The 16,664-nt window shown below is 39.7% G+C and overlaps 1 protein-coding gene across 1 annotated transcript in view; it reads right to left on the bottom strand.

Moving 5' to 3' along the window:
- The window catches only part of camkmt (calmodulin-lysine N-methyltransferase), a 153,210-nt gene that overhangs the window by 8,826 nt on the left and 127,720 nt on the right, over positions 1 to 16,664 (bottom strand). The window contains exons 8-10 of the mRNA XM_054750223.2: positions 15,074 to 15,148; positions 2,559 to 2,622; positions 208 to 339 (exon numbers count right to left, since the gene is read on the bottom strand). Of these exons, the coding sequence (XP_054606198.2) occupies positions 208 to 339; positions 2,559 to 2,622; positions 15,074 to 15,148 (271 nt within the window). The remainder of the gene's footprint in view (positions 1 to 207; positions 340 to 2,558; positions 2,623 to 15,073; positions 15,149 to 16,664) is intronic.

Raw genomic sequence — 16,664 nt, 5'->3', positions numbered from 1 at the left:
GCTACAGACCCCAGCTTTAAATCGGTCAGTTTTTGGAGTCATGCCTATCGAATTCTTCTAATTCTGAGACATTTCTTATCTTGAAAACCAAAAAAAGGATTAAATAGAATTTTTCCATTTTTCATGCACGGTGCTGGAATGTGCAGCACTTTTTAAAAGATATTTGACCCCGAATAAACTAATAGTGTGCCGTCTCTGTGTTCTTACCTTTAAGTGAACACCCCAGACCTGAGCATCATACTGCTGGCGTTGAGAGACGTAAAGCCCGACCTGCTGGGCCAGCTGACAGAACCGAGTCAGAGTTTCACCTCGCAGTGGAGCAAACACCAACGCCGTGCCCTGAGTCCAAACATAAGGATCAGGATCGTTACTTTTAGAATGCTTACACAGATTATTACACATGTAACCAAAATGTAAAGCCAATCCAACCTGGAAATAAGAACTCATGCATTTATATATATATGAGCAAGAAAGACAAAAATGAAAGAAAAAAAATGTGTGTGTGTGAGTACATCACAGAAATATCAGAGACAACCAGCAACAACTAAGAGGCTTACTAACAAGTTCAAAGTGTCTTTGAAATCCTTCAGCTTCCAGTTTCATTTCATGTTGATCATGTTAGTTTTTCTTTGTCTTAATTAAAAAAAGCAAAGAGAGACGCTCAAATCCCAAACATTTAGTAAAAAAATGACACGACAGAGACTAAAAAGAACAAAAAGGCAGTTAACAGCAGGCTCACTCAGTTTGTCAGATGATAATTCATCTTTGTATCCATTCGGACTTTTCTTCTGTTTAAAAGCTGCAAAAGCAGACCAAATTCCTTCTAGCACTAATCAGCTGAATAAGGGATCCAGCCCACCGGATGGACCACCTTTGTCAGAAACAACAAATTAGTGCCATTAGAAGGGAGAAGTAATTGCTTTGTTAATTGTTTAATCAGCTTAGCAAATTATTAAATATTTGCCAAAGCTTGTTGTGGCAGCAACAGTCTGATGGCCAACACTCAAATCATATTAGCCCCCGAATTATCTCCACTGGATTAAAGAGAGAGACACGAAGAGACTTAACATGCAGCTGCACGAACACAGCCAGATGTCACGCCTGTCAGTTGTCAGCTCTAACCGCTGCAGCCTCTACATTTCACTGCAACAGAGTCTCTTATTCAGGCTGCAAAAAATGCATATGTAAACAACCTACGCCGCCCGGCCCGGGCCGACCCAGTACAGATGGGAATGGCTCAATTGTCAGCAACAATCTAAATGTGTCCCCTTTATTTATCAAGCTCTCTAAATTTAAAGAAATATGTAATAAAGGAGCTTTGCTGCACCAAAGACTGTTGACTAATATCCAGATTTATATTTATATTATTTATATTTTGATCCTTTAAGTTTTCTTTGCACTTTAAAGTATCGCAAAAATGCAAATCAGACCATAAAATTAGGAACAAATTAAAGGTGGTTAAATGCAAAAACACAATTTATTGACGTTTTTAAATAATAAATGAGAACAGTATCAGCAATGATGCCAGGAAGTGGTGAAAAAAGTCAGAGCACTGCAAACAATTATTTCCCAAAAAGCCTTGTTTTTGGATTATTTTAATCATATTTTTAGTCTAAAGAAACATAATTCTTATCTGCAAAAACAACACTACTTGAAATAAGGTAAATATTCGTAAGTATTCAATTGTTTTGTTTTGAGTAACTAGAAAATGAATCTACCTGTGAAATTTGGTTCTAACAAAGCCAATTCTACTTACCCATTTAAAATATTTCTTTCTAAAAAAAATACAAAATTAACCTTTTTAAGAATATTAACCTTATTTCAAGTCGTGCTTCTTTTGCAAATCTTTTCTTTATGGACTAAAAAATTAATAAAATGTCTAAAACAAGACAAGTAGCTCTCTGCAAAATCACTTTTTGCAGTGAAGGTTTTATTCTTGTTTGGTCTGAAATAGTACAAAACAAGAACTGATCTCTAATAAAAAGCAGTCACTGCTGCTAGAAGTTGATGCGTGAACTGTTAAAAACAAGTCTTCGGTCTCCTCACTTCCTTCCTTCTTTCACTTCCATGTTCATAAAGTGATAGTCCTTGGAAGTTTGGCCTCTGCACTTGAACACACCCTTTTTCCTTCAGATGAATAGAAATCTCAAGCCTATATATCTCTTCCAGCCATTGGCATTCCCTCTCTGCATTTGCTTTGACTGTCACAGCATGGGGTCTTATCGCGAGGCCAAAAGGGAGAAGTTGCCTTGGATTTATGATTAAGGGAAGAGAAGCTAACAGAGACCGAGATCAGAGCCATGCATTCAAGTTGCCTGTAATAAGCATTAAAGCATTACATGATATTAATCCTGTCAGACTGTTAATGTGTGGAGGCTTTTGGGGGGGAAGGCCTAATTATGATTGCGGGGAGAAAGGAGGTGAATTAGAGGGAGAGGGTTAAGCAGAGATGTATACAGTAGACACACACACACACACACACACACACACACACACACACACACACACACACACACACACACACACACACACACACACACACACACACACACACTTACGTTGGGTCGCAGTAATCTCCTTACGGCATCAACCAGGCTGGCTCTGTACTGGTCCAGAAACAAACTGAGTGGGAGACGAGGCTCAGGTTAGAATGCATTCGCATGATGGCACGCTCAGATAAAGCAGCAGGCTATTTATTTTCTTTTGTTTACAAATAAATCCACAACCAGGAGAAGGAGGAGAAAAACAATTTGCATGAGTAAGATGCTCTCCCTTTTCGTTGGGTATTCACATCATCCTGCTGTCGAAGCGCAAAGAAGAATGAAGAGCATCAAAAAGCTCCAGCATGCACAGATAGCATCAGCTGCAGTGCACAAACACAAGGTGGACGTGCAGAAGTGCACACGTTTACACACTAAAGGATTCAAAAATGTCTGTGTTGGGGTACCTTATAAGTAAATCAAATAATGTATAATTACGGAATGAAAACAAACAAGACATGACAAAAAAATCAACTATCTGTTAAACCTAAATAACTACAAAACTATCTTTAAAAGGGATAATTTAGCTAATTTGTGGATAGCTTCTTGAATGGCCTCAGTTTGAAGAAATTAAAGTGTTGTGATCGGCGCTGTTTTATTACAGAAGCAACATGTTAAGCCTGATTTATATTTCTCTGTCTGCGTCGGTGTGACATTTAACATCCGTCAAAAGTGACAGAGTCGGCAAGCTTGTGATTGGTCAGCACAAGCGTTGCCGTTTTGCTCATTTGAAACATATTTTTGAACATTTTCGAAAATTTTTATATTTAAAATTTTAGTTTTTGGTAAGCGTCTCGTGATTTTTATCTTGACAGGCGCTATATTCTTCTTTCTTCTTCTTCCTCACAAAAAAATAAAAAAGATATTTAGCGGCAGACCCAAAACAGAATGAAGAACACATCACGGAAAAAGACCATAAATATGAACGTTTATTCACCCGTGACCCGTGAAGGAGTACAAAATACAGAGCAAACCTTTTATTTTTGGACGGCATTGACAGGAAACGTGGGTTTGGAGGTGGTGATCGCATGAAGAGGTGGTGGAGAATGAGGGACAAATGTGTCCATGTTTTAAAGTCTCTGAAATATATAAACACATTAGTAAATTCACCATCGCGGACCAGATACATGAGTGCTATGGTGGCAGGATACCACAGAAATGTCCTAGCGGGGAACAGTTTTGTAACACTCTGCTGCCTGCGCTGGAATTCGCCTGCGAAAACCTTTCCGACACTCTGTGTGTGTCTGTGGTACCGAGTTCACAGAGAAGTATAAATCAGGTTTTCGTCATGACTGAAGTCAAACTAGCCATTAGCTCATCACTCATGTAGGATGTCAGCTCTACTTCTCCAAACTGAGGCCATTCAGGAAGCTTTCTAGGTATAATGGGTATAGACCTCCGGACGTCACGTGACTCTAAGAGTAGACGCCATGTTGGCAGGCAACAAAGGTAAACAAAATGAACGGGATCGGCTTGGATTTTACTTCGTCTGAGTTTACTTCACACTTTAAAACCGATGAAATCGTTTTATATAGTCAGAAATTAAATAGACTAAACATCTCCGACCCTTGCCGTGCCCCTGGGATACTTTTTAAAAACGCCAGAAGCTGTCGGAGCAAACTTCTTACCAGACCTGGCCAGGGAACGCCTCGGGATTTCCCCAGAGGAGCTGGCCCAAGTGGCTGGGGAGAGGGAAGTCTGGGCCTCTCGACTTAGGCTGCTGCCCCCGCAACCCGACTCCGAATAAGCGGATGAAAATGGATGGATGAATGGACAAATAACATAGATTTACACCTAAGTAGTTTAAATAGAGGGCTGTGCTGTTTGAATGTATAAACTGAACGCCAAGAGAAATCACTAGTCTGATTGTTTTCCGTGAATAAAATAAATGTCAGGCAGGAGCGTCTCGGGATCTGTCTGAGATCTGTCTCGGTGAGACAGATAATAGCAATCCAAAGTGCTTTATATGTGTGATCTGACAATTGATCAACCATTGCTTAAAAATGAAATACAGCTTAGCCGGTTAATTACTGTGATCATAAGACACGTAAACGGCAGCACACAGAAATCACGAGGTAACGTTTTACGTGACGTTTACTTGCTGCTATGAGTAATAAGACAGAAAAAGCCACGCCAAAATAAGTTTAGGAAGCCCACTAAGAATCGTAATAAAAGCATTTAAAATAAATACCATACACAGTTGAGGAAATGTTGGTTTAAGTACCTGATATGAAGCGGTCGCTGCATAAGCGAAAACCTTTACTCTCGGGATCCCACAGTTTCATTTTAGCCCGGTCACTAACGTGTTTTATTACAATGATCCAACTTTTGTGGCGCTCCGGATCTTGGGGAATCCTGCAGATGGCTCATTCCTTATGTCGTCCGCATCTGTTCTGCATCCTGGGGCACAACAGGAATCTACCATATTTCCCGTTTGATTGAGTTTTCTGACAATAACAAATAGTCCTGCTGTGGGCTACTGCCTGCCAATATGGCGCCGTTTCGAATTGAACTGTTGCATGCCGGAAGAAGTGACGTCAACTCCCGGAGCTCTATACACACTTGAAAATGACCACATTTCCCTTTAACATCTAATATTATGGGCTGCACAGTTTCTCACACAGTCCACAAACATTACTGTCAGTTTGATTGGTTTCTCTAAATTGTCCTTAGGTGTGTGTGTGTGTGTGTGTGTGTGTGTGTGTGTGTGTGTGTGTGTGTGTGTGTGTGTGTGTGTGTGTGTGTGTGTGTGTGTGTGTATATGTATGGTTTGTCCTGTGTGTTTCTGTGTTGCCTCATGATGGACTGGCAATCGGTCATGCTTAGTAAATTGATGGATGGATCTTATATATCATATGTCATCCAATGAAGAAGCCAATTGTGTTTTTCTATTCATACTAAATGGTAAATAGCCTGTATTTGTACAGCGCCTTCTTAGGGGTCTACAATCCCCCAAGGCGCTTCACAACACAATCAGTCATCCACCAATTCACACGCTGGTGGTGATGAACTACGATGTAGCCACAGCTGTCGTGATGCGTACTGACGGAAGTGAGACTGCCAAACACAGGTGCCACCAGCCCCTCCGGCCACCACCAGCAGGCAAGGGCGGGTTAAGTGTCTTGCCCAAGGACACAACAGCAGCTCTTCTGTACGTTCATTCTGTGTTGATCTTCAATAACATTTTTTTGTTCTTTTCTTACACTGTTTCAGTAAAACATGTTTTTTTTTACCTGACATGTTTCAGCTATTATCTCTAGCAGTCATCAGAGAGTGCCGGTGTTGGTGGCGTCATAAAAGAAAGTGGCATCACCAACACCGGCAATCTCTCATGACGACTAGAGATACTAGCTGAAACATGTCAAGTAAAAACAATTTTTCACCAAAACTGTGTAGGAAAAGAACATAAAAAGGATAACACAATAGCAGCATTCTCTTCCCGATTACTGGACAACCTGCTCTACCTCCTGAGCTACTACTGTTAGAGCCTTTTATGGTAAAAATGGCAGAAGATACGTATGATACAAAACTTATGAGTAGTCTCCATCAGTTGACCCCCAAATATCCGCAACGTGTGAAAGGATTTAGTTTTACTTAAACATAATGTTAAATATTAACAGAAAACACAGGACACCTGTTTTCTAACGACAAGGTCAATCTATTATGAACCTGATATCACAGATGAGAGTGGAGTTATTTGAATAAAATGACACATGGAGATTTAAAATAATCCTGAACATCCATCCAACTGCTCAGTGTCAGTGGCATAATAATCTAGACAACACCCATCCCAATTGTCTCCACCCTTAATAAAATAAAACATCTAAATTCCAAGAAAGAACAAAAAGTGTGCACAACACAGTCAAGGTGTGTTTATCCGCTATAAATGCATATACTTGAAATAAATGCAACAAAACACACTCTGACCACAACCAGGATGTGCAAGCGCACGTGTGAAGTTTATTATTCTTCCAAGTGCAGACAGAGGCGTGATGTTTATTTGACTTGAAAGGTGAGAGGTTTCTGTTTGGTTTGTTTTGCCACAGATATCAATTCACAGGAAAAGTGAGTGGCAAGGAAAACAAGGAAGTGAGCTCGTTGGGTGGAGGTAATGTCTGAAACACACACACACACACACACACACACTGAGGCCAAGTGAAGGACAGGGTGTCATTCAGGGGGCAACTAGAGAAATGACAAAGCTACAAACCCATACTGTCACCAGAAAATATGTTTTTAAATAAAAAAAATGTGTTTTAAATTAATACAAAATACATGTACCAATTAAGAATGCACTATTATTTACTGAAGGAAATAATATAATACCAAAAAATAAAGATGACTACATTAATAATAACCCACTAAACTTAAATATATTAACTCAAATATACATCTATTGTTTCCAACCTAACATTCTATTAATAATGATGTTAAAAACATTGTATGTAGTGAGGGCAGAAATGTTTAAAATTTAACAATTACGGAAGAGGATTAGGCCACTGAAAAAAAAAATGAAAGAGAATTCTGACTTTTTTTTCAGAATTCTGACTTTAAAAATTCTAAGGATGAAGAAAGAATTCTGAAAAAAGTCAGAATTCTCAGTGAAAAAGTCAGAATTCTGAGATTATAAATTGAATTATGACTACAATAATTCTAAGGATAAAGACAGAAATCTCTGGAAAGAAAAGTCAGAATTCTGAAAAAGGTCAGAATACTGAGATTAAAGTACGAATTCTGAGAAAAAAGTCAGAATTCTGAGAAAATATGTCAGAATTCTGAGATCAAAGTCAGAATTCTGAAAAAAAGTCTGAATTATGAGAAAAAATGTCCGAATTCTGAGAAAAAAGTCCCAATTCTGAGAAAATAAGTCAGAATTCTGAAAAAATGTCAGAATTCTGAGAAAATAAGTCAGAATTCTGAGATCAAAGTCAGATTTCTGAGATCAAAGTCAGAATTCTGAGAAATAAGCTAGAATTCTGAGAAAATATGTCAGAATTCTGAGATCAAAGTCAGAATTCTGAAAAAAGTCTGAATTCTGAGAAAATAAGTATGAATTCTTAGAAATAAGCTAGAATTCTGAGAAAATATGTCAGAATTCTGAGATCAAAGTCAGAATTCTGAAAAATGTCGGAATTCTGAGAAAATAAGTCTGAATTCTTAGAAAAAAAGTCAGAATTCTGAGAAAATAAGTCAGAATTCTGAAATCAAAGTCAGAGTTCTGGGACTAAAGTCCGATTTCTGAGAAAATAAGTCAGAATTCTGAGATCAAAGACAGAATTCTGAGATCAAAGTCTGAATTCTGAGAAAATAAGTCAGAATTCTGAGAAAATATGTCAGAATTCTGAGATCAAAGTCAGAATTCTGAAAAAATAGTCTGAATTCTGAGAAAAAAAGTCAGAATTCTGAGACAACAGTCCTAATTCTGAGAAAATAAGTCAGAATTCTGAGGAAAAAGTCAGAATTCTGTGTTAAAAAAGTCAGAATTCTGAGAAAATAAGTCAGAATTCTGCAAAAAAAGAGTCAGAATTCTGAGAAAAAAAGTCAGAATTCTGAGAAAAAAGTCAGAATTCTGAGAAAATAAGTCAGAATTCTGTGATCAAAGTCAGAATTCTGAGATCAAAGTCAGAATTCTGAGAAAAAAGTCAGAATTCTGAGAAAAATTGTCAGAATTTCTTAGAAATAAGCTAGAATTCTGAGAAAATATGTCAGAATTCTGAAAAAAGTCTGAATTCTGATAAAATAAGTCAGAATTCTGAGATCAAAGTCAGAGTTCTGAAAAAAAAGTCAGAATTCTGAGAAAATAAGTCAGAATTCCGAGAAAAGAAGTCAGATTTCTGAGAAAATAAGTCAGAATTCTGAGATCAAAGACAGAATTCTGAGATCAAAGTCTGAATTCTGAGAAAATAAATATGTCAGAATTCTGAAAAAATAGTCTGAATTCTGAGAAAAAAAAGTCCGGATTCTGAGAAAAAAGTCCGAATTCTGAGAAAATAAGTCTGAATTCTGAGGAAAAAGTACAAATTCTGAGAAAATAAGTCTGAATTCTGAGAAAAAAAGTCAGAATTCTGAGAAAAATGTCAGTATTCTGAGAAAAAAAAGTCAGAATTCTGAGAAAAAAGTCTGTATTCTGAGAAAAAAAGTCCAAATTCTGAGATCAAAGTCAGAATTCTAAAAAAATTGTAAGAATTGTGAGAACAAAAAAAAGTCAGAATTTTCTCTCTTTGCTTTTTGTTTTTTGAAAAAAAAAAAAAATAAATAAAGAAAATTAAAAAATGTGAATCAAGAAAAGAAAAAGAGAAGAAAAGACAATCATGGGATCTGGAGATAGACAGAATTGGCAGGACCAGCAGCATAGATATGTCACATTTCAGTTTTGGTAGCTGTGTATTACACAACATTTTACAGCATTACCTGATTTTAGTTCTAATATCCAGAACAAAACATCTAACTGTCTATTAAACCCTCTGAATGTCAGAGTAATGATCCTCCAAATTGACTGCTCTTCCTCTTAGAGGTCACTTGTGATGCATCCAGACGGTCAGAGGCCTATTGTCCCGCTGTAGCACCCCCACCCTCCCGCCCACCACTCCACCCACCAAGCCAACACCAGACACAACTGACAGCAGGTCAAAGGACAAGGGGGGGGGGGGGTCCTAGCATTTGCTTCTATATTTGACTGCATACACAAATGTCCACATACTTTCAAGGTTGAAAAGGTGAAACTGGAAATTAGTGACATCATCTACCAAGTCTTATTTCCAAGAGGAAGTTTAACAATTGTGAGGGTCTTACATGAATGCATGTCCCATGACACGTTTGTTTATGCTTTAATAGGCAGAAATCATACGTGTGAGACATGTCATCTTATTCTGATGTTTGTTGGCAATTGAGATATTGAAACACATACTTAATAAATGGTCTCATTACTTTGTGGACAAAAGAAAAAAGGATATTTTATTTAATCTTGCACAGTAAAAAAAGATCAAGTTGTGTCAACATTTCAAGTCAATCTGGACCGTCACCTTTACACTGAAAGGACATCCTCTTAATTTGACAAAAACAAAGGAATGCAGCCGCATGCAAATGCTTTCACAGAGATGCAAACACACACTGAGCTTTATCTCAATGCCTACACATGGACAGATTTTTGGGAAAAGCAGAATTCCAAAATTCTCCGCCAGATTCACACAAGCCTACTGCGGCAATCCCCTCATTGTTAGTCTTTAGAGTGCCAGCAAAGCATGCATGCACACACACATTCATGCACACATGCACGCAATGTGAATCTTAATACATTTACCTCTACTGACGGACACTAAAATGTTTATTTACTCATATTTGTGTTCAGTTGTTATAGATTTTTTGTTTACAAATGTGGATGCTGAAAAGATTTAAACTCCTGTAACAGAAAATGATTTAATTATTCTATCAAATGTGCATGCATAGATAAAATAAATGGTACACAGTGCTGTACAAAAGTTTTAAACAACTTTTGTGTATCTACAAATCCAAACTTTCTTGACATTTTATGTTTGGTTTGGATCAAAAGGTCTCCAGGCTTTTTGAAGATCTTTCAAGGTTTTTCTTCTAGATTTACATTTTTACACTATTGTTTTGTTCATTATCTGGCCATGACAGCACATTGTTCAGGGAGTACTTAAAAAGAGGATGACAGAAAAAAAAAACGAAGTATCAGACCTAAGAACTACAAGCAGAACTTCAAAGTCATGTCTTTATGGAAGTGAAAGAGTGACACGAGACCTGAGATGCATCAGCTGATCATCCATTATCTGACATGTCTACAGCCAGAACTTCCTTTGAGACTCACCTTGTTGGTTCTACAATACATCTCACCTTTTAGGTTATCTGAAGGATTCAGCTGAAGAAACCAGAAGTCTTTGTGACAAGCTCCTCTTAACAAAGTGTCTGGAATTTTAAGTTGACTTTGGTTCTTTGCTAAGTTGTGTTATGCTGTTAGGTGTCGACACTGGCTCATCTTTTGAGTTAAGGAGCCTTTTTATGCCTGAATGATTCATAGGTCACAGCTAAAGAGCTTAAAAAACACAATTTTCAAAGAAATAAGCACCTACTGAACCTAAAAATTGTGGACAATTTGATGACGGCAAAAGAAAACTTTCAAAAAGTGTGGATATGTTATGATAAAGATTCCAACAAAGCCTGGCTTCTTGGAAGAAAAAATAATGGAATGGGTTTCTTGGAATGCAACTCAGAATTCTTCACTGTCAAACACGGCAGTGGTGTTTCCATCAAAAGTTGCATTTTAGTGTCATCTGACCATGACATTCTCCCAATCCACCTCTCCAGATTTTCTCTGGCACACATTAGATGGGCCTGGACGTGTGCTTGAGCAGGAGGACCTTTTTAGCACTGTATGATTTTATTCCATGATGTGTGTTACTAACAGTAACCTTTACTGTGTTGTCCCAGATCTCTTCAGGTCATTGACCAGTTCCTTTCATGTAGCTCTGGGCTGTTTCCTTAGCGTTCCTTAGATTATTTGTATCCCACGAGGTGACTTTTTGCATGGAGCCCCAGGTTGAGGGAGATTGTCAGTGACCTTGTATTTGTTCCATTTTCTAATAAAGGTTTATCTCCTCTCACCAAGTTGCTCGTCTATTGTAGATTGGCTCATCCCGGTCTTGTGCAGGTGAACAATCTTGTCCCTGGTGTCATTAGACAGCTCTCTGGTCTTGATCATAGTGGAGATGGAGCCTGATTGAAGTTGTGGACAGGAGTCTTTTATACATAAAACAAGTTTAATTTCCATTATTGCAGGTGCTAAATACTTGTACACCATTATACAAATATATTCTAAAAATCAAACAATGTGATTTCATGGATTTTTTTTTACATTCTTGAGGTTTATTTATGATGAAAATTACAGACCTATTTTTAAGTGGGACAACTTGCACAATATTTGGATGCCAAATATATTTTTTGCCACACCATGTAACATTATTATAATGCTCCAAATAGAGAAAATCCCTTCTATTTATATGATTTAACAGAACACCTTCTATTTAATGATGATCATGAGGAGGTGCTGCAAGTGAAAGAAGGTCTAACCCCAAACACCTCCTCTCCTCTCCTCTCCTTTCATTTCATTTTCTGTCCTCTCCTGTCTCCTCCTCTCCTTTCTTTTCCTTTCATTTCATTTTCTGTCCTCTCCTCTCCTGTCTTCGCCTCTCCTTTCTTTTCCTTTCCTTTTCTGTTCTCTCCTCTCCTCTCCTCTCCTTTCCTTTTATGTCCTCTCCTGTCTCCTCTCCTCTCCTTTCCTTTTATGTCCTCTCCTGTCTCCTCTCCTCTCCTTTCCTTTCCTTTTCTGTCCTCTCCTGTCTAGTCTCCTCTCCTGTCTCCTCTCCTCTCCTCTCCCCTCTGTTCCTTTCCTTTTCTGTCCTCTCGTTTCCTCTCCTCTCCTCTCTTTTCCTTTCCTTTCCTTTTCTGTCCTCACCTGTCTCCTCTACTCGCCTCTCCTCTCCTTTTCTGTCCTCTCCTGTCTCCTCTCCTCTCCTTTCCTTTTCTGTCCTCTCCTATCTCCTCTCCTCTCTTTTCCTTTCATTTCATTTTCTGTCCTCTCCTCTCCTGTCTTCGCCTCTCCTTTCTTTTCCTTTCCTTTTCTGTTCTCTCCTCTCTCCTCTCCTCTCCTTTCCTTTTCTGTCCTCTCCTCTCTCCTCTCCTCTCCTTTCCTTTTCTGTCCTCACCTGTCTCCTCTCCTCTCCTTTCCTTTTATGTCCTCTCCTGTCTCCTCTCCTCTCCTTTCCTTTTATGTCCTCTCCTGTCTCCTCTCCTCTCCTTTCCTTTTATGTCCTCTCCTGTCTCCTCTTCTCTCCTTTCCTTTCTTTTTCTGTCCTCTCCTGTCTACTCTCCTCTCCTGTCTCCTCTCCTCTCCTCTCCCCTCTGTTCCTTTCCTTTTCTGTCCTCTCCAGTTTCCTATCCTCTCTTTTCCTTTCCTTTCCTTTTCTGTCCTCACCTGTCTCCTCTACTCGCCTCTCCTCTCCTTTCCTGTCCTCTCCTGTCTCCTCTCCTTTCCATTTCTGTCCTCTCCTGTCTCCTCTCCTCTCTTTTCCTTTCATTTCATTTTATGTCCTCTCCTCTCCTGTCTTCGCCTCTCCTTTCCTGTTCTCTCCTCTCTCTTCTCCTCTCCTCACATCTCCTCTCTCCTCTCCTCTCCTCTCTTTTCCTTTCCTTTCCTTTTCTTTCCTTTTCTGTCCTCACCTGTCTCCTCTCCTCTCCTTTCCTTTTATGTCCTCTCCTGTCTCCTCTCCTTTCCTTTTCTGTCCTCTCCTGTCTTCTCTCCTCTCCTGTCTCCTCTCCTCTCCTTTGCTTTCCTTTTCTTTCCTTTTCTGTCATCTCCTGTCTACTCTCCTCTCCTGTCTCCTCTCCCCTCTGTTCCTTTCCTTTTCTGTCCTCTCCTGTTTCCTCTCCTCTCCTTTCCTTTCCTGTCCTCACCTGTCTCCTCTACTCGCCTCTCCTCTCCTTTTCTGTCCTCTCCTGTCTCCTCTCCTCTCCTTTTCTGTCCTCTCCTGTCTCCTCTCCTTTCCTTTTCTGTGCTCTCCTGTCTCCTCTCCTCTCTTTTCCTTTTCTGTCCTCTCCTGTCTCCTCTCCTCTCCCCTCCCCTCTGTTCCTTTCCTTTTCTGTCCTCTCCTGTTTCCTATCCTCTCCTCTCATCTCCTCTCCTGTCTTTTCCTCTCCTCTCCTTTCCTTTCCTTTTCTGTCCTCTCCTAACTCCTCTCCTTTTCTTTCCTTTTCTGTCCTCTCCTGTCTTCTCTTTTCTCCTCCCCTGTCTCCTCTCCTCTCTTTTCCTTTCCTTTCCTTTGCTTCCTTTTCTGTCCTCTCCTGTCTCCTCTCATTTTCTGTCCTCTCCTGTCTCCTCTCCTCTCCTTTCCTTTTTGTATCCTCTCCTGTCTTCTCTCCTCTCCTCTCTTTTCCTTTCCTTTTCTGTCCTCTCCTGTCTCCTCTCCTCTCCTTTCCTTTTTTTATCCTCTCCTGTCTTCTCTCCTCTCCTCTCTTTTCCTTTCCTTTTCTGTCCTCTCCTGTCTCCTCTCCCCTCCATTCCTTTCCTTTTCTGTCCTCTCCTGTTTCCTCTCCTCTCCTCTCCTGTCTTCTCCTCTCCTTTCCTTTACTTTTCTCTCCTCTCCTCTCCTTTCCTTTTCTGTCCTCTCCTGTCTTCTCCTCTCCTTTCCTTTTCTGTCCTCTCCTGTCTCCTTTCCTCTCCTGTCTCCTCTCCTTTCCTCTCCTCTCCTCTTCTGCCCTCTCCTGTTTCCTCTCCTCTTCTCTCAGCGGTGCATCTACAGTAACTGGTAGGAGCTGTAATTAATTGGAGTGGAATTCGCTGTTGTTGACCTTTTCGAAGGTGATCATCACAATGACTTCCTCGTTAATTCATCAGCCATCACTCTTCAAACACTAGCACTACAATCATCGCACAATCACTCACATTCATGTGCAGAAAAGACAGAAATTTTGCACACACACACAACCTTATGCGGCTCTCTGCTGCGATAAATGGGAAAGGAACCTGCAATATCAAAACTTTATGTACAATTAACTGTTCTCAGACAATCCACTTCTGTCTGACACACACACACACACACACACACACACACACACACACACACACACACACACACACCAGTTTGCTGTAAAATACCCTCTATTAGCTGCTTGCTCTCCTTCTCTCTATGGGTGTTGGACCTGACTATTACCTGTAATGACCGTGACATTAAAATAATGATAATGCCATTTGCTAATGCATCACTTAGCACACACTGCTCACACTTGTGCAGGGAGATGCACGCCTTTATGCAAGCTGATTTTCTGATTTGCCTTCTAAAAGTTTCAACTCGACTGCCCATATTGGAGATTTAGACTCTTAGCAGGACGCCACCTGAAGAATGAAGGAAGATGTTCCAAACAACAATGCTGCTGCACACTTCAGATAAACACTTCCTATGTTTTTGTCATTCGTTGGACCAAAAATATCTAAATTCCACTTGCTTTTCCACAGTGCATGTGAACTGTTTTGAAATAGCAACAAAAGAGAATTTGTAGGCTTAAAATATATTCTTGCTTAGATGTAAATGTGCACGTTCCTTTGGGGTATTGCATGAAAAAAAAACATTCTAAGAAAAGACCATGTTGGCAACTGAGTTTCTGAAACTGTCGTCTACTCCGCTCTTTCACCCCAGTTTCACTTCAATTTCTTCTACTCTATCAATCCTCAACTCTTCCTTTATCTTATGGAGTCTCCTTTCTTGTCAAGGTGCAATTATTTGCAATTTGCCTAAGTCGTCCATTTGCTGGGACACTAAGCATGAAAGCGAGGCAATTTGGTGTAAAATGGAGGCAGGCGTGTGTGAGAGTGTGCGGCCCAATGTGGATAGGAAGGTCCAGACATTGGTGTGGGGGCGGGGGGATGCCAAATATGTCGCACAAAAATGGGAATGAACATTATGCATGCAGAGATAAGTGTGTGTGTGTGTGTGAGAGAGAGTGTGTGTGCATGTGCTCACCAGTCCGCACACATGACAACATCAAAGTGACCCTCTAGTGCTGAAATATCCATTTCACAGTCCCAGCGAACCACCCTGTAACACACACATAAAACACAGGAAAAAGTTTAGTTTGGATGCACGATGACAGAAGACAACCAGAGCTGAGAAAACACCACATGAAGCAAAAGCTATTCGTCTCCTCCTCCTTCACTGCTGTTTTCCTCTTCCACACTTTGAGCTTCTTGCTGTCTGACACCTCACTCACCGTGACCCCCGCTGTTTCTCTGCCTCAGTAGAGACTCAGAGAAAGCATCGGAGAGGAAGACATGTCGTCTGTGAGGTAGAGCCAGTCAGCTTTTGACATGACACTTGACATTTATACCTTGTGAACACACACAGATACACAAAGTCCACTTCTGTACAGCTGACTTTTCAACAACCACACTTCTCTGATCTTATTCCTGTTCTGAGATGAGAACCAAAGGCGACTGTTGGTATACTACCACAAACTACTGAATAAGGGGGAACAAGCTCTAAAACAATTCTCCAGTCACAGGTTCTCCTGGTGCATTAGACAGAATTACATCATATTATTGCTCATCTGCATCAAGTCAAGTGATCAAAAGGTTCAGATTAAGTAATGATAACATGACAATCCAAGAAAAAATAGGGATCATTACGGACTTTGATGTTCTGTGGTCATATCTGCATCTACCATGTCTGATCCTCACAAGCAACCTCTGTTTCTGGGTTATTTGTTTTGGGTCTCGGGAACTGTTTTAGATTTGCTCAGGTTTTACTTATCAAATAGAAGTTTCAGCATCCATTTGAGTCAAAGACTGTAAGACAGACTGTTATGAGTGGTGCCCCAAAGCTCTGTTTTGGGTTCTGTCCTATTTTAATATACATCCTCTTGGACAGATAACTGTTGAATGCCGGATAACCTTAAACCATTTTTGCATTCAGTCACAATGCTTCTTCAGGGATTCAGAGGTCTTTAAAGTGTCTTAACTGCTCAAGTGTCTATCAGGAATGATAATGATGACATTTCAAACAAACTCTGAAAAGACTGAATGTCTGATAACTGCCCCAAAGAGAATAGCCCCTCTGATCAAGTTTTAAATTGGTGGTTAAATTTGGCATTCAAGACAAACTTGAGCAATTTGGGTGCTCTGACTATTGAATCTGAAAAATAGGTCCAAACTGAGGAAGTTGGTATCTAAAAATTAACATAAAATGTGTGCCTTTATTTCCTCCTTTTGAATGGTTGCAATAAAGTTTGTATTGAGCTTTATTAGAAAACCAGAGGAGATCATTCGTTCCAGCCTGTTGCATCTACAGCATGGCTGGGGAATGAACTGTTTTCTGTTGTACTGGCAGTCTAAAGTTCTCTAAAAACCACAAGGACACTTTTTACTTTTCAAATTGGGTTTTCGTTAAGATTCTCCACATTGTACTTTTTTGTCTGTATTTCACTTGTGACTCTGTTTATGTGAAGCACCTTTACTTTAAAAGCCATCCATGTTGTATCAGACACCTTGCTTTCAGCCACCAGCTGGCTCATTATTCCTTCAATATTGGAGGTTTTAACTCAAACTATAAATCTGTG

Source organism: Nothobranchius furzeri, chromosome 12, assembly GCF_043380555.1.
Source record: "Nothobranchius furzeri strain GRZ-AD chromosome 12, NfurGRZ-RIMD1, whole genome shotgun sequence".
Taxonomy (NCBI): domain Eukaryota; kingdom Metazoa; phylum Chordata; class Actinopteri; order Cyprinodontiformes; family Nothobranchiidae; genus Nothobranchius; species Nothobranchius furzeri.
Note: the sequence above shows the minus strand (reverse complement) of the source record. Positions and strands in the feature narration are given on the sequence as shown.